The following is a 24,652-nucleotide window of genomic DNA, read 5'->3' as shown; positions in this document are numbered from 1 at the left end:
GCTTACAATATACGGTTTAAAGCTAAGACATTAGAGATCTCAAGGCAGGGTGCTGGTTTGTACCTTAAGCTGAGTCAAAGATAAAGCTAAAAAGCTAACAGCTCTGCTATATTTCATTTTTACTATCGCAAATCGTTAAGTTTTTAAATTTTCAATATTTTTTTTTGATATTATGTACAGTTAGATTAAAAATGCAGCACTTTTTATTCACATTGAAATGTTCTCCATGTTGACTTTCGTAGAATTCAACTTGGTTTTCTCTTTTGGCTCTCGACCAAAAACAAGATATTCACATTTCCTCAATTAGCACATCCACAATGATTTAGGGTCTTCTCGTAGAAAAACCAAGTTTGGAATAATCTAAGCCTATTAAACTTCAAATGAATGGGATTTTCAATGCATGTTTGAGCACATTTTAGCTCCAGTTTGTGCTTTTTGAACTTAACAACTAGCTAAATTAGTCGCAATGCTGTAAGCAAGCCTATGAAAAAAAACTACAACAATTTGTGGCATAGTTTCGTTATAATTATTGTTGATGTCTTCTAGTTGATGTTTGTTGTAATTTTTAGTGTAATTATTTAAACATTAAACCAGTTAAGCGACCAGCTGGCAATGCAACATATTTCTGTTTTTGTTTGATGTTTTTTTTTTTTTTTTTTGTTTTTAGAGAAAACAAGAAAGTCATAGACATGAAAATAAAATATCATCACCCATTAGACCCATCGTCTGGACCCCATCCAATACAGTGTGTTCGAGCAGTCGATGTACGTAATTTTCCATCTTATTTCTTTTTCTTCACACAATTTACAGATCTGTTGACGGCTGTAATTTTTCTAGCTTAAAGGCTACAAGCCCAAAATAATGAGTAAGGGGTTTTTTTATTGGACCAAAGCAGAAGGCCAAAAGTAACCTGCTTTCTTCTGCTATTGTCAATACTTTTTTCATTGTTGGGTGAAACTCTGTCTAATGGCTACAAATTGTTAGAATGCTGAATTTTTGGTTTTCCTTTATTTCTAAATATTTATGCCCTGCTACTATAAGAAATAAGCATGAAGGCATAAGGTAAAGAAGAAATCGTTGAGTGCCATGAGATATAGCCATGAGAATTTCGTGCTAAGAATTTATGAAATCGTAAGACCTTATAAGCATAGCCATAGTTTGTACGGAGTCAGTAGATTGTAGGAATACGAAGCATGAAATATAAAAAGGTATACATCAATAATAAGTTCCCCAGTTCCCGTCCGAATATAGGGTATCTGCCAAGTAGAGCACTCTCAACTAAAGCACTCTTGATTTAAAGTACGTTTTCTCGTGCTGTAAACGGAAGAGCTGCATTAAAAATGATGCCTTGGCGGAAACTGAACGAAAGCAATCAACAGCTGATGAGAAGAGAGCGAGAGCGAGGGAGAGCGAGAGAGGGAGGCAGGGAACCTACGACAACAATTTAACAGGGGGTTGCACATAAGAGCGCATGTGCCGTGACCTTCAGACAAATTGTAGGCGGCTGTTGGGGCTGGAATTGGGTGGGTTTGGGGAATCGCCCTTTAATAAACTTTCACTAGGCAAGGCTGGAGCGCATTGCTGAATTTGCTGAGCGCCTGGCGAAAAACGTAATGGCGAGTTTGTGTGTTGACAGAATCGAGCGCCAAAATGATTGCCGCCTGTTGCCATTTGCCAGTCAGTTGGCTAGCAAATGCTGCGCGCCTAATCGAGGCGCCAGCGAGCGCGGCGACTTGACGGCGCCGTCGACGTCGTTTGCATTGACTTGGCTTGACTGCACTTGGACACAGGTGAGTGCTTGATTGTTATTATATGCAGACGACGACAGGTTCTGGCTGGGGTGGGAGTTCAACAAGCACAATCAATGATTCGCGGTGCCCGGCGACGCGGTTGTCAGCATTTGATAGAAGCAACGTTCGATTTGCCACAAACCACAACTAAAAACATTTTTCACACATTTTTACACCCATTTCTGACCGTCAGGGCGGCAAGTTCAAAGGGGGCGCTCAACCTGCTCAGCCCGGTTTTAAATGTTGATTTTCACATTCCATACGAAAAACATAACGAAACATTAGAGGGTGCTGAGCATAGTTGCCAGCTAATTGACGGATCCGACATGGATCAAGATCAAGTCAAACCTGAGGCAACACTTTTCGTATCTATCTATCTACCTTCTCTCTGCCGTCGTCTTCTGTTCGTTGGTGCTGTCCGCTAAATTAGCGGCAATTAAAGTGTTACAAGGTGTTTGCTGTTTGCCCCGAAGAAAGCTAAGACAAGGCTAAGACAACAAAAAACTCAAGCGCTGATAAGTAGATGAATGAACCGAAGAACAACTAAATTAGCGATAAACTGTCTGTTCTTTGGAATCAGACAGCAGCTTAATCTGCTGAAAGTTAACTGAATTTTAAGTGTAATCGCAATGAATAGCATGTGGAAGTGCTTCTTACCTAATTTTAGAGAAGTTATAAAATTAAACAAAACTAATCGGTTTGGTGCGTTCTTTGGTAAATTCAAGAACTTATCAGAACAAACAATTAAAACATTTGTTTTTTTTTCCGTAGTTTCAACTACTAGATGTTAGAGGTAAACGAAGAAGAACCGCTGTAGATCCAAGTTTTGGACTATGAAAATGAGTTGTTTAGCTTGTGAGCCGGCTGGCTAGTTGCTAGTTTTTAGCTGTTTTTAAGGGGCCGGAAAACCGGTTGAGTTCGGTCGAGAGGGTCTCTTGTCGAGTGGTTTTTCGGCAAACGCTTTCATTTTCACTTAATAAGCGACAGTTAACTTCTTTCTTTCTCGGACAGTTCCCGATGATGTGCGTTTCCGTGTGCCACAGCCAACCCAAACCCAAGCCAAGCCAAGCAATTCATCTTGGCATTGGCCATCGCCATCGTCCACTTTCCAAACAAACAACCCACACAACAACTCTGATGACCTGCGCTTTAAATTATGCACCAAAGCAGCTTTGATTGAGGTTTTTCTCTGATTGCGTGTGTCTTGTTGTCTCGTGTCTTGGGAAAGTGTAAACTGCGACTCCCATAAGAGAGGCAGACCCCTTGGCATACCATATACCATCTGCCATATGCACACAGAAAGAAAAATTTTAAAAAAAGTAAAAACTACAATTTTGTAGAAATTTAGAAAAATTAATCTTGATTTGAGCAATATTTATATTCAATGAATATATGTTTTATATATATTATTTAATTTGAATTGATTGAAGAAAAATGTAAAAAAAGTAAAAACTACAATTTTGTAGAAATTTTAAAAAATTAATCTTGATTTGAGCAATATTTAAATTCAATTAATATATGTTTTATATATATTATTTAATTTGAATTGATTGAAGGGAATTTTTTCATTTAATTTGTTTATATTGTAATAGTTTTTTTTTTAAGAATCTTAATGCTGGATTTTAAAAAGAATATTGTACTTAAATCAAGTATTCTCGAAAGAAATTGAATTTAATTTTTTTCAGTGTACTAGCGTATAACCCATCTAGTTGCCTATCAACTCTATTTTTCACTTTCTTTCATCTGTGTGTTTCTTCTGTTGCTTTTGTAATTGATGAGGGTCGCTCAATAGCCAAGATGTTGAGATATTTTTTGTTGGTTTTGTGGCTTTATTTTGTTGCTTGGCTCAGAACGTGTCTGGCTCTGCGATTGTCTCGATGTGGCATCCACAACTGCTAATTGTTTAATCATTGGCTGTGCTGTCAAAATACAGGTTGCCGTAATCTATGGGCTTTTAGATAAGCAGCGTTAATTGGAAAGTGTGTGTGTGTGTGTCTAGAGGTAAAGATCTTCCCGTTCGATCTGACATTCTTTTCGGTATGTTCTCCTCTTGGGTGGCATCTGCAGCGAGTTATCGCTTGTTGCAACCAGAAGTGGCAGCTTCATATTTGGTATTAACTGCATTCGACTAGCCTGAGTTTCCTCACAGACCAAAAACAGCTGCACATTACTTTATACGGCCAATATCCAAAGCCAGTTTACAGGGCTAATTGGAGCCCTGACTGCAAAATCAATTAACTTGACTTTGGGCCACAACAAAAGGAAGTTGTGAACTTAATATGAGCTGATTTTTATTGAAATTATGTTGTAATTGTGCTCTTAAATGTTTCCGCATTACAAAAAAAAAAAAAAAACAATAAATGGTCGGACAAACTTTTGCTAATCAAAGAATTTGGAGTTTGAATAAATTAAAATATTAATTGCAAATTATTTTGCTTCATTTTTCTTTATTTCTAATTGTTAATAAATACTTGTAAATATTCGATTTCCTTCTATATTTGATTTATTTATTATTATTTATTTATTTAATATTTTATTTTTTAGTTAATTAAATTACTCGCATAGCTGTATCTATTTTTAAGACAATCTTAAGCGAAGTCTTACTAGTTCCGGTTCTGGAATTTCAGTATATGTCCAAAATGTGATTTGCTAACAAAATTATTAATTTTGTTTCACGATTCTCTGAACGCGTTAACAAATCAATTTCGAACAGAGGCAAATGCATATGTAACATACTAGAGGGCATTACCCAGCTTTGCCCGGGCTACGTTATCTGCAAATTTTAGCCAAGGGGAAGGAAGAAGGGCGAATATTCAAAACAAAAGGTTTTCCGTGAATTTTCCACACTGGCGGGTGGAACTTATTTTACCAATCAGTCAAGAAGAACAGTTATATCTATTCTATTCTATATAAAAATCTACAATTTTTAAATTTAATTGAATTAACTATAAAGAAAAGCCCAACTATAATCGATGTGCCGAAGATTAAATACCCTTTGCAAACAAATCAAAACAAATGCTGATATTCAGCGAGACTCAAGTGGATCCAGATTACTCATACATATATATATATATATATATATATATTCAAATGTACTATATGATAATTATTCTTGAACTCACCTCGGCCAATGACAACGCTGCTGTCGCCGCTGCTGCTGGCGCTGTCGTCGTGCGGCAGCGATGCCGGCGACATCGGCTGCTGCTGATCCGTATTTAGTTGTAGCTGCGGCTGCCGCTCCTTGCCGGAGAAATGGACGCTGCCGTCGCGATGCAGATGCAGCTCGAAGCGTGTGGGCAGCTGCGCCTCGTAGTCGTCGCTGCTGCAGTGCAGCGCCTGGGCGGCCACCTTAAGGTAGAGCGATGTGAACTGATAGATAAGCGCCCAGGCCTGATCCTCGGACACGGGCGCCTTGAAGCAGTCCAGTATGTTGTTCAGGGAGACGCACTGTTCCGCGCAATTGCACTGATGGAACGCCTGCAGCAGCAGCTGGCGGGCAGCAAGCGGCTCGGCGTTGACGTTGCCGCCGCTGCACTGCTGCAGCTCCCGTGGCTGCGTGTGTGTGTGTGAGTGGTGCGTGCGCGTGTGTGCGTGTGCGTGCGCATCCCCATTTGCGCTGTCCGGCGATGTGGAGAGAAAACCATCCTCGGCCTCCCCTTCGACAAACTGTCGACGCTTGACCGTGGCCTTCGGCGTTGTTGTTGCTGCTGTGGTTGTGGTTGTTGTTGTAGTTGTTGTTTTTGTTGTAGCTGTTGCTGTTGTTATGGCCTTGACGACAGTGGCGTCAGCGTCTGCGACGTCGCCTGTCAGGCTGTTGTCCAATTGGAGTTCCGTCATTGTTGCTGCTGGTGGTGGTTGTTGTTGTTGTTGTTGTTGTTGTTAATGTATTTGTTGGTATTGTTTTAGGCAACAAACCAAAAAACTGCAGCCGTGCGTCTCAACATATAAAATAATTGATAATTTATTGTAATTCAACTTGAAATTTTAACGATTTGTTGTTGCTGTTGTTACTGGTACTTTTGTTGTTATTGTTGTAGTCGGTTATTTATTGAAGCATACACACACATTTACACATTTATTTGCTCTTAATTCTAACATGAAACACAAAACATCTAGCACAAAATAATTGTAGAACAAACAGAACACACAAAAGAGCGAATATTTATTTGCGTTGCTTCTTTTTTGTAATTTTTTTTTTTTTGCTTTTCTTTTTTGTATTTTTCGGTCGTCACGTTTTGTGCACTTGTCGCTTTTGCCGTTATTTGCTACTGGATTGCGCGCTCTTCCTCTTCCTTTTTTTCTTTTTTTATTCTTCTTCTATCCTCGGCTGAGCGCCTTTGCCGCTGCATTTAACACTAGCTGTGCGGTCGGTTCTAGGCGAAGCGGGCAGAACGCGAGGGGAGAGTTTCGTTTTACTCTTTGCCCTGTGCTAAACAAAATCACGCGCGCGCTTTGATTAGAACACAAATCAAATTAATTTATTCTTTTTTGTTTTTATTTTGATATAGTTGTTATTGCTCCGTTCAGCTTGCCTTGATGTCAAAATGTTAACTGCATTTACGCTTAGATAGCTAAACACACTTTATCATACGCTTTTATTCAATTCTGCTGTTACGAATTTTTCAGTTTCGTGTTTTTGCGAAAAGCGCGCACACACGTCCGATCGTCACGAAAGCTAAACACAAAATAACAGCTGTTAGCTGTGCAACAAACTGACTTCTGCAAACATAACATGAGTCGGCTTAACGCTAGTGCTGACAGTTATGTTATTTTCCCGCCGAGTCTAGCTGTTTTCTGTTAGTTATCAGTGTATGTAAGTGAATATTAACAGTAAGTTAGTAAATTTAGAGCTCACATTGCTAATAATAGCAATTATTAAAACTAACTTTGGCCAAGAGCCTTGTCAAATGAATTTAAAGCGGGCATAGCTGTTTTAGCTATTTGGCGTGCAGCAAGCCCTGTTAAGTTAACAGCCGAACTCTTGCGGTCTTTTAACATAACAGTGAGAGAGCAACTTATCTGTTCTGCTAAGCGGCCACTCTACGCTGCTCTCTCATTCACATTTTGCACTCTTTGCGTTTTTATTTTGATTCCGGTTTTTCGTTGTGTTTGCAGCGGCTGATAAGCGTATGTATGAGTCTTCTTATTGGAATATGTGTCTTATTTTTCCTTTTTGCAAAGCCAAGCAACATATAAACACAAATTTCACATGCCTACCAGGTGAACTTCAGGTGCGCTTTATGGCAATTTGAAGCAATTATGTTAAGGTCAAGTCGTGTTGAATTGCGCCAACACCTCTAAACGCGGGGATCATAAACTTGGTCAACATTAAATGTTGGACGCTGTCCGGAAATTGTCTAATGAGCTAATTACAGCTGTACTAATTGGGTTCTGCGATTCTTAAAGTTTAAAACCTAATCCCAATAAAAACGTACTTAAAGTATTATTTGCAATTTGTTTTATGCTCACATACAACGCGCCTCTAATTAGAATAATCTTCGTATTAGACCCATTGCATAAGTCTATTGTTGTTGTAGACTTCAATTAAATTTCACCTGGCTTTGGCCCAAGGTCCTCCCGCCAGCTGCATGCAGAGGATCTGAAGATCTGACACTTTGCAGTTTTACGATTTAATAAGCCATAAGTACTACACCCGCCCGCTGACCAAGTTATGATATATGAGCCGTAAATTGAAATTTTATATGCTGTCGTTGCGGTAGCCGAAAGATTTGCATACAATATTATTACAGCATCTCTCGGCTCGGCAACTTTTAACGACTGTTTTCTTCATTAATTTTTGGCATTAATAAAATTGTAGCCATACGCATTTTTGTTTATTAATTGGCCACAACTGCAGCTTGCAGTTGCCAGTGCCAGTCCGTCCGTCCGGTCCAGCTGCCTGCCCACGTAATCAGCCGGCGGATTGGCCATAAAAAGTGTGTGTCCTCAACTAGACATGACATCAGCTGCGGCTCTGCGACATCTGGTAATTGTTACATCTCGATAAGTCGCCCGCTTTATTGCGCCAACTGCTAATGAATTAATTAACGATTATTGCCAAATCGAACCAAAAATAGTTAGCTATCAATTAAAGGCGAGTTCAACTGCCGCCGACTTCAACTTCAACCCACAATCGTGGCAAATAGACGGCTTTGTTCTTGGCTAACTGTGAGTCGAACTGGGAACTTGACTTGGATGAATCATGTTGCACATACTCGTAAACTTCAACCAGCCATAGTAAAAAAAAAAAAAACAAACCAAATAAATGAGCCGAACTATGAATGGGTGTGTAGGGCAACTGCAGCCAGGCAGGGTATATGCGAACGATGATCAAGTTGGTCAACAGCTCAATACAATTGATTTAAGCCGTGTTAATAATATATCAGATATTTAAACTATGCTGAGAATATATTTAAACTTAACTATGAAACTATCTGCTAGTCACAGCTTAGCTCGGTTTGTCAAAGTATTTTCATATTTCAAAGTTAGTTCTTAATTTTTTTTAAAGCAACTCTTTTAGTTTAGAAAATAAAAAGATCAAGTCTGATTGATTTGATAGGTATTTCTGCCAGTGTGAACCCATGAAATTTGCGCATTTGTAAGGGTATTCAAAAGTCGTCTATTTGATGAAGTCAACTCTTTAACTCTTCTGGAATTGCCATTTGTTGTGTTCTAGAGCTCAGCCAAGCGTTGCATTTTTGGTCAATTACATTTGTCGCGCGGGTGGCGGCAGTTGGCCCGGTCGCCGTTTCGCTGTTGGCCTTTTCGATTTTGCTCGGTCAATTGGAGGCGTGGTCTGTGTGTGTGTGTCTGTGTGTGTGTGTGTGTGTGTATCTGTATGCATATGCATGTATTGTTGTCATGCAACGTCGACGCACCGGAAGTGTGCATCCGTTTTTGGACTGCAGCTAAATGCAAGCATTTTGTTTTGTTCTACAACAAAATGAGCTCCAATTGGAGTTGGCAAATCTTTGGGCCGTTACTGTGTCAAATGTAAGCCGAGCCATGCATTGGCCAAATTTGGTCGGAGACAGCGAATTGCGTACAGCATGGCTGGCGAAGATGCAACGCTTCGTTGCGCCTGACACTTGCAACGAAAATTGCACAAAAGCCGCAAACGTCTGTCTGCCAGCAGACAGACAAAGTTGCACATAAACTAATAGATGCGGCATACAAATTATTGTCGTCCTCTGCTGAGCTCAACAGTGCCTTCGCTTTCGTTAAGTTCAGCTGTAATTAACAGTTGGGCAACCATATTGATATATGGCTCTAACTATTAAAAATCAAAGTTTCGTTAAGTTTTATTATGCCTTTTCGGCAAGCAGCTCAGGAAGAGCATGTCAACTTCTCTACACTGCTTCTCTTTGCTGTTATTGTTGTTGCGCTCCCAGCAGACATTCCGTCGTTCAGTGAGTCGGTTGCTCAGCTCACGTGTGGAAATCATTGCAGCCAATGTGCATTATTTCTTTTACAGCTCTTCCTTTGTTGCTTATTGTACCCTGCGACCAATGCGTATGATTAAGAGAGGGTATATGCATATGCATATAGAGGATCATCTCGAAACTGAGTACAGGGTAGCTCCCAGTCGAGAGCGTTGTTGTTGCGTGTGTGTCTTTCAGATCTTCGCGCATTGTTGCATACAAATACAATTGTGTAATAATTCTGCGGGCATGTTGTAGGCCCAACTTGGTCTAAAAACGTGATGCTATTAAGAGTTTAAGATCTCGGCACTTTAAATGGATGCGTGTGTGTCAGTGTGTGTGTGTGTGCAGCAGAGAGGTGTGAAAAAAAGGGTTAGCAAAGTTATGATTATTGTACGTGTTCTTGTACTTAATCTGGTAATCAATTTTTTCCTATCTTCATTTCGTATTATTATTATTTTGATTGTGAGAATCATTTTTTTTTTATTTTACACACACAGACTTAATGAACGTTTGGCGTAGCATGAGAAAGTTTAAAATAATTCTTAATTATGGAACAAATATGTAACTAATTTGCCTAGCCGAGACTCCTGACAGACCAACAGCCAGCTGGCAGATGACAAAAATTTAATTCATCACTCTAATCAGAGCTTACTCCACTTTTGTGGAATAGTAGGTGTCCCAGGTCCAATTGAGACCACCCTCAAAGACCTAAAGTCATAGTCAGCCCACTTGGCGCACATTGAACCCAGACGCCAAAACGCATTCACAAAACAAAAATAGACGAACAGCAAAAAGAATGTCATATCTGAATTTGATTGTAATTTTTTTTCTATTTTCATTACGGAAACTCCAACAACAATTACAATACGCACATTCTTGAGCGGCTTAAATATATCGTGTCATTCGTTCATCAAGGAGGAGGCTTGCTCAACTGAACGTGACAGCGACACAGATAGAGACAGCAAGAGACAGAGAGACAGAGAGAGAGAGAGAGAGAGAGACACTTGACATAGACATAGATACGGGCATGGAGAAGGAACTCCAAGTGGTCTTTTGTGCAGACGATCTCTTTCGACGATTTGCCATGACCAGTGAAAGCAGAACGTAATCAGAAAGACTCGGCGCTTCAGATAGCAGAGAATGGCAACAAAAATAGGTAGTTCAAGTGCTCTATAGCTGCAGCACACCGATAACTAAATACTCTTTCCATACACTCTTTTCAATAAGCCAACTGGGGCTAGCCTCGTCAGCAACCTAGAATTAAATCCTTCTCTGTTCATAGAATATTTTCAGATTTTATTCCTGGTATATATATATCTTATATCTTTCTTTGATATATTACCAAATAAAATAGAATATTTGGAAGTCTTATACAGAGTTTCTAATTTCTAATCTCTTTTAACTGATAAAGCTTTTATTCAAATATGCCCTTCACGCTGCATGACCTAGCCTAAATACCCACTTTTAGGGTATCGAAATGCAGAATGATTCCTGCTGCATGACACGGCGCTCTAATTTGTGTGCATGTAATTATTTCAGGTAACTCGGCAGCGATTTGTTTTGTACAATCGCCCCCCCTTTCCACCTTCGCGACGCTCGGCTATCTCGAGAGTTGGACGTAGCTGAGACCCATTTTGGGCGGAGGGCAATGGCAACATATTAAAAGTAAGTGCCACTTAGGTTTTTGCCTAAAACTTTGAGAACTTGCGCAAAAAAAAAAAAAAACGAACTAACTTAAACTAAGTACCGAGCGAGTCAGTCACAGTCTGGCAGTGAAGTGACTCTACTTGACTCCATGCCACACCAATCCACTCGAGTTGGGCACATTTGTGGTTATGGGTCGACGACGCGGATCATTCGATGCTGGGCTGAGCAAAGGGTGTCGTTGGCGGAAGGGGCATGCTATGTGCAATGCAATTTCTAAAACGTGATTCGTGCAAAGACAAAATGCCAAGCACAGTGGAGCACAACAAAAGACCATTAATATAATTTGTGTCTGGATATCTGTGCCACTCTCCAAATTGCCAGTTTGCCCCAAAGACGCGCGCTCCAGAGTTCCCGCAGTTCGTCCTAAACGATTATGAGGCGACGCAACTCGGAGGCGATTCCGCTGCCCGTTCCAAAGCTCAACTCGCTGCAAATCAAGAACCTACCGCCCTCTCCCCTCCCCCTGCCCTGGGCTTGATGTTAAGCCAACATGCCACAATTTTCATATTGCATTGTTTTCACTGGGCTTCCCAGTTCCCTGTGCCCCACTACCCAGTTCCCTTGCAGCTCGCAATTTCAGATCAAATGGGCCGCTGACACGATCTTGTCGTCGCCCTCGGAATTATATTGTTGGCGTGTGTGGGTTTTGTTTATTGTCGTTTCATTTTTATTGCCAAACATCCGAATTGCGCATAATATGATCAGATAAATCAATATAGACCAATTAATTGGGAATAATAACGGTCGAGGAGAACTTAATGAAAGGCTCGGGCAGGTTCGGTTTCTCTGTACCCATTCCAATAATCAATCCCCTTACCAAAACTCTGTCCATAGCCAAGCTAATTCTTTGGTAATATGCAAGCCTTTAAATAGTCCATTATATGCGCTTATCTGTTTGGCAAAGTCTTCCTCGTCCTCCTCCAGCTCGAGGAACCTTTCGAATGAGGCAACAAATCAGCGAGAAGAACAAAAACAACTGCGGTTGCCAGCGAATTTAGTCATAAACTAAGTGTGGTTAGGGGAACAGCTCGGTTCTGGCCAGATCTGGTCGGGTTGTTGGTAATATCATAAAGAAATGTCTTTATGAGACGCCTAGAGAGGACTGCGCTGTGGCTTGGTTGGACGGCGATCGCGTTTGATGATAATGAAGACTTTTGCGACAATGGGTTCGCACTTGGCGTTCCAGTGAGGATCCGGAGTAGCTAATGATGGGAACAAGACAATCAGGCGAAGGCAAGTGTTCGCGCAAGAACTTCGTATTGAATGCGGTGGCAGATTTGTGTGGCATGTTGCATGGGGGTTTGATTGTTTGTGTTTTTTTTTTTTGGAAATTTCAGTGCAGCGCACTTTCATTTTCAGTGCGCAGCGTCGCATAATTAATTGCGACCGAAAGTGGACAACAATTTGAGCAGCCGTCGCAGAAAGTAAAATGCGCGCCAAAGGAACAACGAACCTGTCCAACAGAAAATAAACCGGATCATCAATTGCGGGCTAAGACCCGAGAGCTGGGTGCTGCGAGTTGGGACATGAAGCTGGGCAACTTTCTTCTTGCTGCCTGCTTCTGACACACTAAACTGACGCAACGTGCGGCAACAAGTGCAGAGCATTCGCCACATTTCTGACTGCCACATGGGACGCCCACGAGCAGCGGCTTGCGGCTTCCTGCCGAGAAAAAGTGGCAAAGACTGTGGCATAAATGAAAATTGTGCATGTTTATGGCCAAGTCAGGCATTGATCGGCGGGCCAGGGGCAGGGTCTGCTGCCTTTATGCCTCATTCACACGCTGCAACCGAGACGCACTCAAGGAGTGCTGCAACGAGAGGGGCACGGTCGCAGGGGCAGGGGCAGGGGCAGGGGCAGGGGCAGCCAGACAGAACCAGTTTAATGGCGCATGAAATTTCACCGAAAAATCGGCGTATCTGCGTCTAGCTGAGGTGGCAACCGTTGCAACATTTGCTGCCAACGTTGCGGGCGTTGGGGGCGTGCGGCAGGCGGCAGGCGGGAGGCGTGGCACAGCAAGTTGATTTGCTTAAAAGAAATTCACTTTCCTTTGGTTTTTACGTTTTCAAACAAACGTGTGTTGCAAACAGCCAAAGGCAAAGAAGGTCACGTTGTTGTAGATCATGAGGATTCGACAAGACGCCACGCGGCTTTCGGCTTTCAGCTTGGAGCTGGGATCTGGTCAAAGTCAGCTGGCTCTAAGGCTAACAAACCCCAAAAAGCAAACACAATTGAATTCAACTCGCATTGGCAATGAGCGAAAAATACTTTTAATGAAAGTTGGCACTTTGCTTTTGGATGCCTCTTTTTTATTATTTATATACATATATATATGTATTTTTTTTTTCTCGTTTTGGGGATATTTTATTTTTCTTTTCGTTTTTGATTTGTGGCAGGCGACATGGAAAATAACTAGGAAAGTGCTCGCTACACAATCGGCTCCGTTTGCTTCCAAGCAGTTGGCCCAAAGGTGTTTAAACCTTAACCAGGCTGCGACTTGATGTCCCGCTCTTGCATTGGCCTCATGCTCATCTACCTTATGTAGAAAGCACGGCCATATCCAAAAGAACTTCACATGAGAGCAAACATATATATATATATATATAAATACTATATGCATATAGAGATATAGATTTGGATACTATATGAAGCTTAGCCCGGTATATGAATTCATCAAGAGTTAGATCTGAAGTCGGGAATTCCCTGAGGTCCTGGCAAACAAATTTCATGCAACCGCTTTCCGCCAATGTTTCACAATTGCGGGCGGAATTTAGCACTAATATAGAGATTGAGGATTTTGATCTGTTGCACTGTATTTTTTATTTAACAATCGAACAAATATGCTGGCCTTGCAAGTTTGTAACTAGAATAAGAAGTCACCGTTTGCCGTGTATCAGCATGTTATAAGCGTGTTTTGTGTTCCGTGTGTAGGATAATTTTGGTTATTCTTCGGGTGGTTCTTCCTCCTCGTCGCCATAGGGACGATTGTTGTGCATGGCTGACCAGCGAGGAACCTGGGACAGCGCCCAATAAGGAAGTATCATCATTATCAGAATCGAGCCCCAGCCGAAGATCAGCTTCTGACCCGTGGACATGGGAAAGCGCGGCGGGCCACAGATAGGCGCATGACGGCGCACCTGTTGCAGCTGACCGGCATAGCCAACTCCAATTCCAGCTCCACCTCCGCCACCCTTACTAAATGTTTCGCCGTGGGTAGCACAGACCCGTTTAATGGGCACAGTTAAAAGATTGCTCAACAGTGTAAAACTCATCTTGAATGCTGCAAAAATCAAGAGAACTTTTTAAAAAAAAAAAAATGAACAATTTTAAGAAATAAATACTTACTGGAAAATCGAACAGCTGTGTTGAGTTAAACAAGACTATATGAACTGTTGACGAGTAAGTTAAGTGAAAACTGGGCGAGGCAAAGTCGGAGCCTACTGAGATTTGGATATGAAAAAAAATCAGGAAATGTGCACAGGGTTCAAATGGGCAATGCGCAAAGGTTAAATAAGCATTAAAAATGCTAATGAAAGAGTTTCGGCTGCCGTCTGGGTATGTGGCCCGCGGTGGCTTTCTTTATTCCGTTTTGATTTGCGCCCAACAATGTTGCAAATAATAAAACAAAGACAAAAGTTAAATATGAAAAGACGCTGTAAAATTATTACATTTGGCGTTGCGTGCGCAAACAATTGACTTTTTTTCGCCTCTCGCGACAGCTAACTGCGGCACGAGAAGTGATCCGATGATTACATAAAATTGCGAATTGGAATTCATAAGTGGCAGGGGGGTTGCCCCAATCCGTCGAAAGCCAGATTATACGCATGGAGGCTGAGCTGTCACTCAGCCGTAGTTTATAATATTCAATTCAATATATTTAAATATACAACGTGTGGTTGCTGTATGGGGTAAATCACACCGATCACATTTATCGATAACTTTGCATATATTTTGAATTCAGTGCGCGCGCCAAGCTGAGCTATCGCCGCACCACCACATTAAAGTAACAGCTGTTGTGTTATGTGTCTCTAACATGCCTCTGTTAACAAAGAAGATTTAGCAGCTGTTAAATCAAATATCCCGTGTCAGTAGTTCCATTTCTTTTAAATTTAATTAACATGATCGCAATTATTTTCGTACACAAGTGCTTTAGCCAATATCACTTAGTAACAAGAAACGATTATCTTATATAGAATTACAAATTAGTGCGCGCTGTTAACATAACATTTTTGGGTGCCCACAGCTGTGCTGTTAAGCTACAGCGGTGCACAGGCAAAACAAAACTAAAAAATGCAGGAAGCAGACGCACATAAAGCGCGCATAACGCAAATCGAGGAGTTCATCAACGATGTGCTTAAAGAGGATCTCAAGCAGCTGGAGCACCATCTCAATCTGTTCAACGAGGAGATCATGGAGTATGTACAGTTAAAGAATACACTGCAAACCTTTGGCGACCATATGCCGGCTGGCTACAAAACGCAGGTGAACATTGGCAGCAACATTTTCATGCAGGCGCGCGTCAAACAAATGGACAAAATCCTGGTTAACGTAGGCAAGGAGGTGTATCTGGAAATGAGCATGGACGAGGCGATACGCTTCAGTGATGTGCGCATCAAAATTCTAACCAAACAGGCGGATGTGGTGCGCGAGGAGAGCGTCAAGAAGCGCTCTCAAATCAAGATGGCTCTCATAGCGATCAGCGAGCGGGAAAAGCTGCTGCAGCAACAGGATGACAGATAACGGGCGTTGGCTTAGGTTAGTGTTAGAAAATGCTCTACAAAATTCCCTAGTTGAATTATTAATATATTGAGCTCTGCAAGCCCGATTAAGGATTCTCACTAAAATACAGCGCACATTGAATTGAATTTTGAAGTCAAGTCAAAAAGCTTTACACAAGCATATACTCTAGTTATTTTGTCTTATAAATTACAACTTTGAATTTACAGCTGTTGTCCTAATGTGATAAAAGGAAAAAAAACGATTACGTGAAATGAACCGATTTGAATGAGTAAAATTGAACCGCAAGTAGAAGGAATGAATAAATATATCCTACAGCAAGCTGGACGTTGACTTGGACCCACTCAACTGCCAGGGCTTGGTCTGTTTGACAGATGATGGCTGCTCGCCGCCTGCAACACATCGTTGATTGATGGAAAGATCGGGCAGGGTGCCGGCATTAAGAGTTTTGCACTGTTCGGATAGGCGCTCCGCGGTGTTGCACATGAACCGCATACGGTTGGTCATCTGCGGGTGAAGGTGGCAAATCAATTGAATTGGACGTGTTTAGGTGGACACTCACATTATCGTGCACCTCCTGCCCGCTGAGAACAACACCATCCGGCTGCTCGTAACCACCGGCTACAAAGCGACTGTTGACCGCGACCTTGAAACGTCGCAACTCCACCTCGAGCAGACAGTAGTCGTTATATAGACGCCTGTATTCCTCGCACAGACGCTGGTTCTCCTCCAGCAATAGGCTGATATGCTCCTCGGCACGCTTGATGCACTGTCGCATTGCTTCATCCGATCTGATCTGCGCATCCTTCCACTTGCGAAACGATTCTATAATCTGTTGCTGCTGCTCGTTCACGTTCGTCTGCTGTCTGCAGTTGAGGATGTGGGATCAAACTGGTTTAGACGGGTGATGGACACGCTATCGGATCAACCGTACCGAATACATACTTCAGCTTGAGCTGCATCTGTTTGCATTCACAGGCAACGGCGCGCATTTGCTGTCGGATATCCTCGTTGGCTTGGCAAAGACGGTCCAGGGTTTCCTTGTGTTGCCGCTCCTCCTGCTTCAGATGGTTTTGCATGTCGCGGACGAGGCAACGTGATTTATCAAGCTCCGCCTGACGGCTTCTCAGCTGATCGCCCAGTGCCCGTTCTCGGCCACAGTTCTTGGCATCCTTCTCCTTAAGGGCGGTTACCTCCTCACGCAACAGATTTCGCTATATCAAGGTATTATTTTATATTAACTCTTTTTTTTTTTTTTGGTTTTCCTCCTCACCTCCGTTTTTAGCTCATCCTGTCGCTTCTCCAGCTGCTCCATGCAGTCTTGCAGGTTCTGTACTTCGCGTTCCGCTCGCCGCAGCTTCTTGGCCTGCTCCTCATAGTTATTCATGAGCTCTTCATTGTTTTGGCATATCTTCTGCCGCTCTTCCTCCTGCGCTTTCAGTAAACTGGCAATTTCCAAAACTTTTTGAGATTGTTCAGCTGAAAGAATCTATTAGATCTGCCCAGTTGCTTGGAATATATGATTAAAACTCACTATTCTTTTGTTTCAGTGCCGAGATTTCATCCTTGAGTCTGTTCGTCTCATTGAGATCGATGTAACCATTAAGCGTTGAGCGCAGCTGCTCGATTTGCTGTTCACGATCCAACAATGCGTTCTGCAGTCTTTGTATTTGACAAACTAGTCTTTCGTTCTGCAAAAGGAAACGTGGCAGAATTCAAACAACAAAGAATTAATCTGTGGATGCTAGAATGCTAAAGGATTTTAAGGCGAAAGTGTTAATAAAGGATTAAAGGAATTTAATAAAGGAGCTCATTATAAAACAAAAGTTAAAGGATCTGCAGCTAGCCTAACCATACTCAGTCTTAGATTCAGCTTTCTTCGATGTATCCGTGCGGATTAAGTCTGCTTTTGTACAAAAGCTATCCTACCACCGATTCATCCCATAGAGCTATATTATGCATTATTCAGACGATTCAGTTCATAAGTCAGGAATATGGTAAGTGGGCTCGAATGATTTAATTCCTTTCTAACCTTAGAAACTCTTTTATACTACCGACTATTCCTATGGGGTTTTACAGATATGTTTCAAACAAGATCTTTTTTATTTTGCAACGGAGATACATTCCTGAATCCTGATTATGAACTTGCAATTGTTGATTGGTTGGTCAAGATTTCTTCAAAACCAAAAGGTTGTCAAACTAGAAATTTATTTTTCTCCGATCGTTAGAAGGGTCTTCGCAAAGAGAAATCCACTTTGCATAGAAACAGACGGACAGTAGAACGTGACTATATTGACACGGTTATGGCATAAATATATACAACGAAAGCAAGCAACAAAAAGTTTCTATTCTTATAAATGATTCTTTATAAATCCCAACTTGTAGCTCGAGTTCATTTGCGCCGATTCGCGTCGGTTCCTCGTGATAGCTCGGCTCCAATTCCCTGGACGTAAGCTCATTTTGCTGTTGCTGCTGCTGCTGCTGCTGTTGTTGTTGTTGTTGTTGTTGTTGTTGTTGTTGTTGTTGCACTTGTTCCGTGAGCTCTTCCAGATCGCGCTGAAACTCCTCAATAATGCTCAGGTAGTTGTCGCGGGTGGCCTGAAGTATCTGCGATTGCGTCTGGCAGTGGAGCAGCGTGTGCTCCAGTTGCTGTCGATGCGGACAGTCCGCGCCAATGTCAGTCTGCAGTCGGATAGCATTTCTTATAACAATCATATAGCTCGAGAGCTTGAACCTTACCATCTTGCAAATGCCAGATATCAGACGGGCCCCAGACACAGTCGCTTTGTGCGTTTGTTTATGTTATTCTTTGAATTGTTTCGGGTGTCGAATGTTGGTCGGGCTTTCGTGTCGATATCAAATTGCCGCTTGCTCAAAATATTTATAAACGCCACGTATTTTGCCTTCATTACCATTTCATTTCATTCCAATAATATTGCTATTAAAACTTTCGTCACGGAAATGAAGGCAAATCCAATTTCGAGCTTGTGGGTGGCACCCCAAAAAGGTGGCAAAGTTTCAGGTTTCAAAGTTTCTATTCTTTAGCACTTTCATTCGCGTCTCCCAGCCCCACAATTATTTTATAGATATGTTTTATTATATTTGACATGGATTTCCAAATAAACTACTTGCATTCGGTATTAAATTATATCGTGAGCTCCAACTTGGTCGAGCTCTTAAGTTGGCTGAAAGCGAATGCATGGCAGCGCGCACTTAAAAACACTTTTAAATGTCGATTATGTGGACCGACATTTATGATTCTTAATTCCATGTGAAAATCGATTTCAGAAGTTTTTATAGCGCTTAAGCTTCCATTTAAAGTTGACGAAAAGTCGTTCACGACTTGCCTTTAAAAATATTGTCTATATCCAGATTCAATTGTGGTCCGGTTTTTTACTATTTTAAAATATTGCAACTATTTTTGTGCGTCTTGCGCCTAATTATATTCAATTTGTGAATCGGCTTAGTTGCGGAATTTATATATTATATTTTCGATGAACCGAACCTCAAGCCTGAATGCAGATAAATAAAGAAGTCTCGAGCCTAAGCCTTCAATTGAAGATTTCGTATTTTTGTAAATATTATTTGCCTGAACTCAAGATCATGAGTTCTTCTATAAATATCTGGAGCAGGTTGACGGCCTCGAGCCGAAGCGCCTAACAATTACAAGATATTGCTGAACAAATTTATAGATAAATTTGGGACATTTGATATTTTTGTAAACTTTCATTTTGCTTTTGTGTTGTCCAACCCATCCGCAAACAAATTGTACGCTTCACTTTTTTCGAGCACTTTTCATTTGCAGCTTTGCTTGTGGCTGCTTGGGGAAAACAATTTGCACTTTTGGCCAACTTTTCAACAGTTTTGTTGGCTCGCAGGATAAACTTTGTTAATTGCACACGTATCCGTTTGCCATCAGCGACGCGTCCTGTTCGTAGTCTTGCCACCTGGTAAATATTATCGCCTCGCCCAGACACTTTACGGCGGGCGTCAACTTCGTGGCCGCAGGAGACGTAGACGACGATAGACGAGAAGTCGTCGTCCTGGCCTACAAACGGGGCGCGCTTGTATGTGGGTGCAGCGCGACGAGGAGAAGCATTGCCAGCACCGCGGCTGATTATTATATTTGCCGTTTTCATATTTCCAACTGTGTTTCCGTTTCGATATTCAGTTCCACGACAGGTTTGATTTGTTTCACGCGAATAAACAGCAACGTTGACGTTGGACGCGGACTACTCCGGCGACCATTCGGCTGTCTATCTGCCCGGGGCTACACCCCTCTCAGGAGCTCATCGATATGCATATCAGGGCTCGCAGCTCGCGTGTCGATTGTGGGCAAATAAATAACACGAAACCTATTTCAGCTCCTAGTAGCTGGTCGCCCCAACCGCCCGAATTGCAGTTGAGCTCGGCAGAGTTTCAAGCGATTTGTATTTGTCCAATGTAAACAAAGAGTAAGTCTTCGTTTCGACAGTTTCGAGCCTTTTTTTCACAACAGTTTGAGTACATAAATCAAACGACTTAAATGGTAATATAGTTCAACTACTGTCGGGAACTGCAGCATATTATGTACATGGTATTATATGTATATATAACAATGGGGAATGCAATTTTATTGCATATATATACCATTTATAGGGCACACCCGAGGGTCCTTTAATAAATTAAACGATTCATTGTTTAGATGGGGTCATTTTGCGAGAAATGGGGAACTACGCTATCTTCGGCACGGGTATCCATAAACTAATATAATCCCTTTTGCAGATACGTGTGGATTGTATGGTTAATGTAATGAGAATATCTTGCAAGAGCACTCGTAAATCAAATATAATATAGCTACTGAAGTCATATAGTTAATGAGTCACAGCTGTATCGATAGGGAGGAACCGGCAAAAATCCTCCCATTTGCGTGTCAGAAACATGTTCCTCATACCAAACCTATTCCGTTGATCGCGATGAGTTCCCATTTGGCCAAACTCCAAAGTATTCCACAGTTTGTAATCATGAGGACATTAATTCCTAATGAACTATGTTTATTGCTTGCATTGCTTAAATACTATAAAATAGTAGAAGTCGATTTTTCACTTTTTTCTCTCCAACACGAACATCAATCGAACTCTAATGACAGCCCTCGGCAAAAATGTATATTTATATATAACAATTTATATACAATAGATGTAAGTGTAGTTTGTTGTAACTATTGCCTTTGAAATTTTTTGGCGGGAACTTGCTGCATTATTAAAGCTAATAAATAGTCGTACATTATAGAACAAAACTTATGGCTAAAGTTTACTTTTAGGTAACGTTTTTTGTTTAGAAACTTATGATAAATTAAACTAATTTAAACTATGCTTAAGCGGCGGCTGCTCGGAGGTGGTTAACAAGTCGCAAGTTGTTTTTGTTGTTGTTGTTGTTGTTGTAGTTGTTGTCGTTATCAGCTATGTGCTGTGGGCAGGTGTTTGGGGCTCACTTTTGTTGGTCTGAATTTGATAAGAACTCTCTCGAATACGATAAATTGAATATATATGCAATTACTTACGGTTAAAAGCTGTTTCTCCTGCTCCCCACTATTCTCTAGCTCGTTTAGTTTCTGATACATTTCCATGATGGCCACGCAAAATGGATTATTTGTCGATTTTTCTGTATAGATCTCCTCATAAGAGAGATCGGAGCAACGCTAGAGTAACAGGTGCAATCGATTGGTAATTGAAATTTATTAATTATAATTAATCATTGTCTAACTACAGCTGGACTTACCAATTTGGAGAGTAGATCAGCTATCTGCTTCAATGCCTCACAATTTTTGACATTTATAGAACGTTCAGCTTCGTATAGGCAACGGATTTCCATCAGTTCAACTTAAGAATCAGACATAATATATATAATATACTAGTAGTTGCAATGCTATAGAATACGTACCTCGGTGCTGGACTTCCAGACGCTGGCATCTGGTATTGAGCTCCTTGTTGCATTCATTGATGTTCCATAAGCGGCGACGCAGTGCATCGATGAGCTGTATATCAAAGTCGTCCTCAGTCACCTGGGTGCTGCAGGCAATCGGTGCATCCAGCTGATCTAAATTGCAATCCAACGCCCGCAGCTGTGTACGCAAGTTCTCCAATTTGCGTAGTGTATCGGCGCGATCGCAGTTCTGAGAAAGCGATTTTGAGAAATATAGTGAAAGCTCTCAATTAGCACACAGTTTGGGCGTGACCTACAATTCTCTCGAAGAAGCAGGAGAGCAGCTTTCGACGGCACTCCATGGCCTGAAAGTCTTTCTTGCTGATCAGATCTATGAATTCGGTCAGTTCCTTATTGAGCATGCGCAGCAGCTCGCTGGCCTGTTGATCCTTCTCGTTGAGGCCCTCGAACAAACAGCTGGTGAAATCCTCATGATTGAAGTCGACATCGTAATCCTCAGTTAAACTTGCCTTCGTGTTTGATCCTTGCGTCATGCTTGACAAACAATCTTGCAGTTCCATTAACTAAACAAAAAATTAAGATAAATATCGTTTTTAACATGAAATTTTATTTATAAACGTGAGCAATGTTGTGCTTATAAATTATAAATTGAAACCCAAAACAATATCAATACCCCCCCTCAGTTTATATATGTGCCAAAAAGCAGGCCATGATGTGAGCAATTCTAATAGCCCAACAAATTTGAATGATAAAATAATCATATTTAAACGAAGCAGAAAAAAATCGATTATAAAATTTGGCTCTTGGTATACATAGTATACACGGATTATGAATCTTTCTTTTCATGGTTAGCTCCCTCCATTGTATGAAGAGCCTTACGCCTAAACGTTTCATAAGGCAGCAGATTTTTTTTGTAAGAGTATCTGCTAGTCGGCTAGAGACTAGCTTTAGTTGGTCTACGACTAGATACATTAGCTTGCCATACATTTACCGATTATTGCATTTTTTAAGAATCAATCGATCAATCTTACGATTGGCATCTCACCTGCTGATTGAGCTGCGCTATGCACTTGTCCTTAAGGATGATCTTCTGTCGCGCGGTCTGGACAACTTCGTCCAGCGCACACATCTGGTCCTGCAGATGGCAGACCTCATCATGCTTGGCGGCCACCTCGTTGGCCAGAGATCTCATGCATTTGGTAACCTGCAATCAAATAATGCTCAGATAAGAATTCCTCTCTCTCTCTCTCTCGCTCGTTGCATATAAAGCTAATTTATTTCAAATAGTTCAACACGACAAAAAATATATATAAAACGTAAAATAGAATTGAAAACTTGAATGCACTTATGAGGGGTGGTAGGTGGAATCGAATTGAACAAATAAATTTCTGGTCTGCTCGTTTCTATTTGAATCTTCGTACTTCTAGAAGAAGACAAGTTTCGATGAGTGAACGATGCCCCTAGCCCCTTATGCTAATTAGCCGACCTACCTTCTCCGCTTCGCTCTCCGGTCGGGTCTGATCGGCCTGTAGGCCGAGCAGCTGATTGACCGTCAGTGTTTCCAGGCACATGTCATCCGTGTTCCAGATGTTGTGATGGAAAGCCTCCTGCACCAGCTTTATAATGGCACAAATGTCCTTGCGCAGCTTGCGATTCTCGTCCAGAGCCTGCTGCTGTTCGCCGCGCACCGATTGGAAACAGTTCATGATCTTCTCGTAGGCCTCCACCTCCATGGCGGACATGTTGCCAAAGATAATGTAGTTGACATGCAGCAGCAAATCGACCCAATCCTGGAATGTTACCAGACGCAACTGTGGCGTCACATTCTGGAATGCAAATCAACAATCAAAGTAAAGCGATTTTTAGCAACAATTTGTTATCAAATATTACTCACCGAATCACCGCCGCTTTGTTGATCCATGCAATCGATCTCCTCGAGTCGCTTAAGAAAAATGCTATTCAGCTCAAAGTTCATCATGGCCGCGTCTCCGCATATGCCGCGCAGTTTCTTGAGCTGATTGCGGTAGTGCTCCGTGGATGTGGCCTCTGAACTGGCATTGAACTGGGCCTGCTCCTCACTCGCAGTGCTACCGGCAGCAGACGCATCTGCTCCACCTCTCAGGCTTGGCGTGGCAAAGAGCGTTTCAATGCTCGGTGGTTCCGTGTCCGGTTGCTCCTGTTCGTTCTCAGCTGTTTCCAGTTGTTCACGCCTTAGCTCTTCCGCCTTCTCGTCTTCTCCTGGGTTCCCAAGCATCTTTCTGCCCTGTTCCAATTGCTGTTCACCTTCTACCGGCTGCTGGTTGGTGGCGACACGCGGCGATGATGACTGCGACAGAGACGTCGACAGGCCCAGTGTCGCGGCATTTATGCAAAACGCACGTCGTTGGCTCATTACAAGAAATTATTGTGGGTTATCAGAATACAAAAAAAAAAAAAAAAAAAAAATGAAGATAAAACTAAACAAAATATAAAATGGAAATTTGTTTTTGTTTTGACTTTTCTTTTCAATTCAAGAAAACAGAAATTCCAAATTTTGCCAATTTTTTTGTCAAGCTTTAGTCTAGAATCGCTTGTGTAATCAGGCCAAGTGTTCTAGTCTGGTTTGGATCAAAAAGTGAATGTTTGACAATTCCCAAGGCATTACTAATGCCGTCTGGCTTTCTGAGAGCCAGGCACACTTCGCCTGCTTTGATTCAAACGATCCGAATTCGCTCCGTAACTCAAATGCAGTTTTCCTCACTGTAAATCACGATTCACTAAGGTCACTAACTTTACACACGCAACCGTTAAACAACAAAATAAAAATTATAAAAAAAAAAAAAAAAAACAGAAAAAAATAAAATTTAAAAAGAAAAATGAAATACAAAAATCAACAAAAACAGAAAGCAACAAATGTTAATAAAATCGGAAACAAAAAAATTATATGTATTTCGATTCGCCTAACGTTCAAGCGAACCTTGGCAGCGACGCTGACTGCGACTGCGACTGAGACGGCGACTGAGACGGCGACGGAGACGGAGACGGCGGCGGCGTGTTCATATCTTTTGTTTGTAGTCTTCTGACGTACTTTTG

The 24,652-nt window shown here is 41.6% G+C and overlaps 4 protein-coding genes across 10 annotated transcripts in view; 1 reads left to right on the top strand and 3 right to left on the bottom strand.

The window, feature by feature from the left end:
* Positions 1–6,480, bottom strand: part of spir (spire type actin nucleation factor) — a 62,605-nt gene extending 56,125 nt beyond the window's left edge. For 2 of the 3 annotated variants that reach the window (XM_002052108.4, XM_015173269.3), the window contains exon 1: positions 4,913–6,479. In XM_002052108.4, coding sequence (XP_002052144.2) covers positions 4,913–5,627 — 715 coding nt within the window. In that variant the 5' untranslated portion in view covers positions 5,628–6,479. Of the gene's footprint in view, positions 1–4,912 lie in introns of all 3 variants that reach the window. The other variant, XM_070209084.1, reaches the window with a different exon arrangement.
* Positions 6,481–13,716: 7,236 nt separating this feature from the next.
* Positions 13,717–14,398, bottom strand: LOC6627394 (uncharacterized). The gene is made up of 2 exons (XM_002052110.4): positions 14,267–14,398; positions 13,717–14,201 (listed from the first exon to the last, which is right to left on the bottom strand). Exon 2 carries the CDS (start codon positions 14,191–14,193, stop codon positions 13,864–13,866), a length of 330 nt encoding a protein of 109 aa, XP_002052146.1. The 5' UTR covers positions 14,194–14,201; positions 14,267–14,398; the 3' UTR covers positions 13,717–13,863.
* Positions 14,399–15,178: 780 nt separating this feature from the next.
* Uxt (Uxt prefoldin-like subunit) lies at positions 15,179–17,484 on the top strand. The gene is made up of 2 exons (XM_002052111.4): positions 15,179–15,676; positions 15,868–17,484. Exon 1 carries the CDS (start codon positions 15,212–15,214, stop codon positions 15,659–15,661), a length of 450 nt encoding a protein of 149 aa, XP_002052147.1. The 5' UTR covers positions 15,179–15,211; the 3' UTR covers positions 15,662–15,676; positions 15,868–17,484.
* yuri (yuri gagarin) lies at positions 15,795–24,351 on the bottom strand. 5 transcript variants are annotated; one of them, XM_002052112.4, is made up of 12 exons: positions 23,475–24,350; positions 23,071–23,406; positions 22,626–22,784; positions 21,877–22,143; positions 21,578–21,809; positions 21,416–21,516; positions 21,198–21,335; positions 17,193–17,349; positions 16,932–17,137; positions 16,604–16,872; positions 16,221–16,524; positions 15,795–16,165 (listed from the first exon to the last, which is right to left on the bottom strand). In XM_002052112.4, the coding sequence occupies exons 1-12, from the start codon at positions 23,970–23,972 to the stop codon at positions 15,971–15,973; spliced, it is 2,862 nt and encodes a 953-aa protein (XP_002052148.2). In that variant the 5' UTR covers positions 23,973–24,350; the 3' UTR covers positions 15,795–15,970. The 5 variants fall into 5 exon arrangements, with proteins under 5 accessions (XP_002052148.2, XP_032294187.1, XP_015028752.1 ...); XM_015173266.3 differs by lacking the exon at positions 15,795–16,165 and having other exon boundaries at positions 16,387–16,524; positions 16,593–16,872; positions 23,475–24,349; XM_032438295.2 differs by lacking the exon at positions 15,795–16,165 and having other exon boundaries at positions 16,409–16,549; positions 23,475–24,351.
* Between the last annotated feature and the right edge of the window lie 301 nt (positions 24,352–24,652).

Source organism: Drosophila virilis, chromosome 4 (genome assembly GCF_030788295.1).
Source record: "Drosophila virilis strain 15010-1051.87 chromosome 4, Dvir_AGI_RSII-ME, whole genome shotgun sequence".
NCBI lineage: Eukaryota > Metazoa > Arthropoda > Insecta > Diptera > Drosophilidae > Drosophila > Drosophila virilis.
This window is presented reverse-complemented; position numbering and strand designations above follow the sequence as displayed.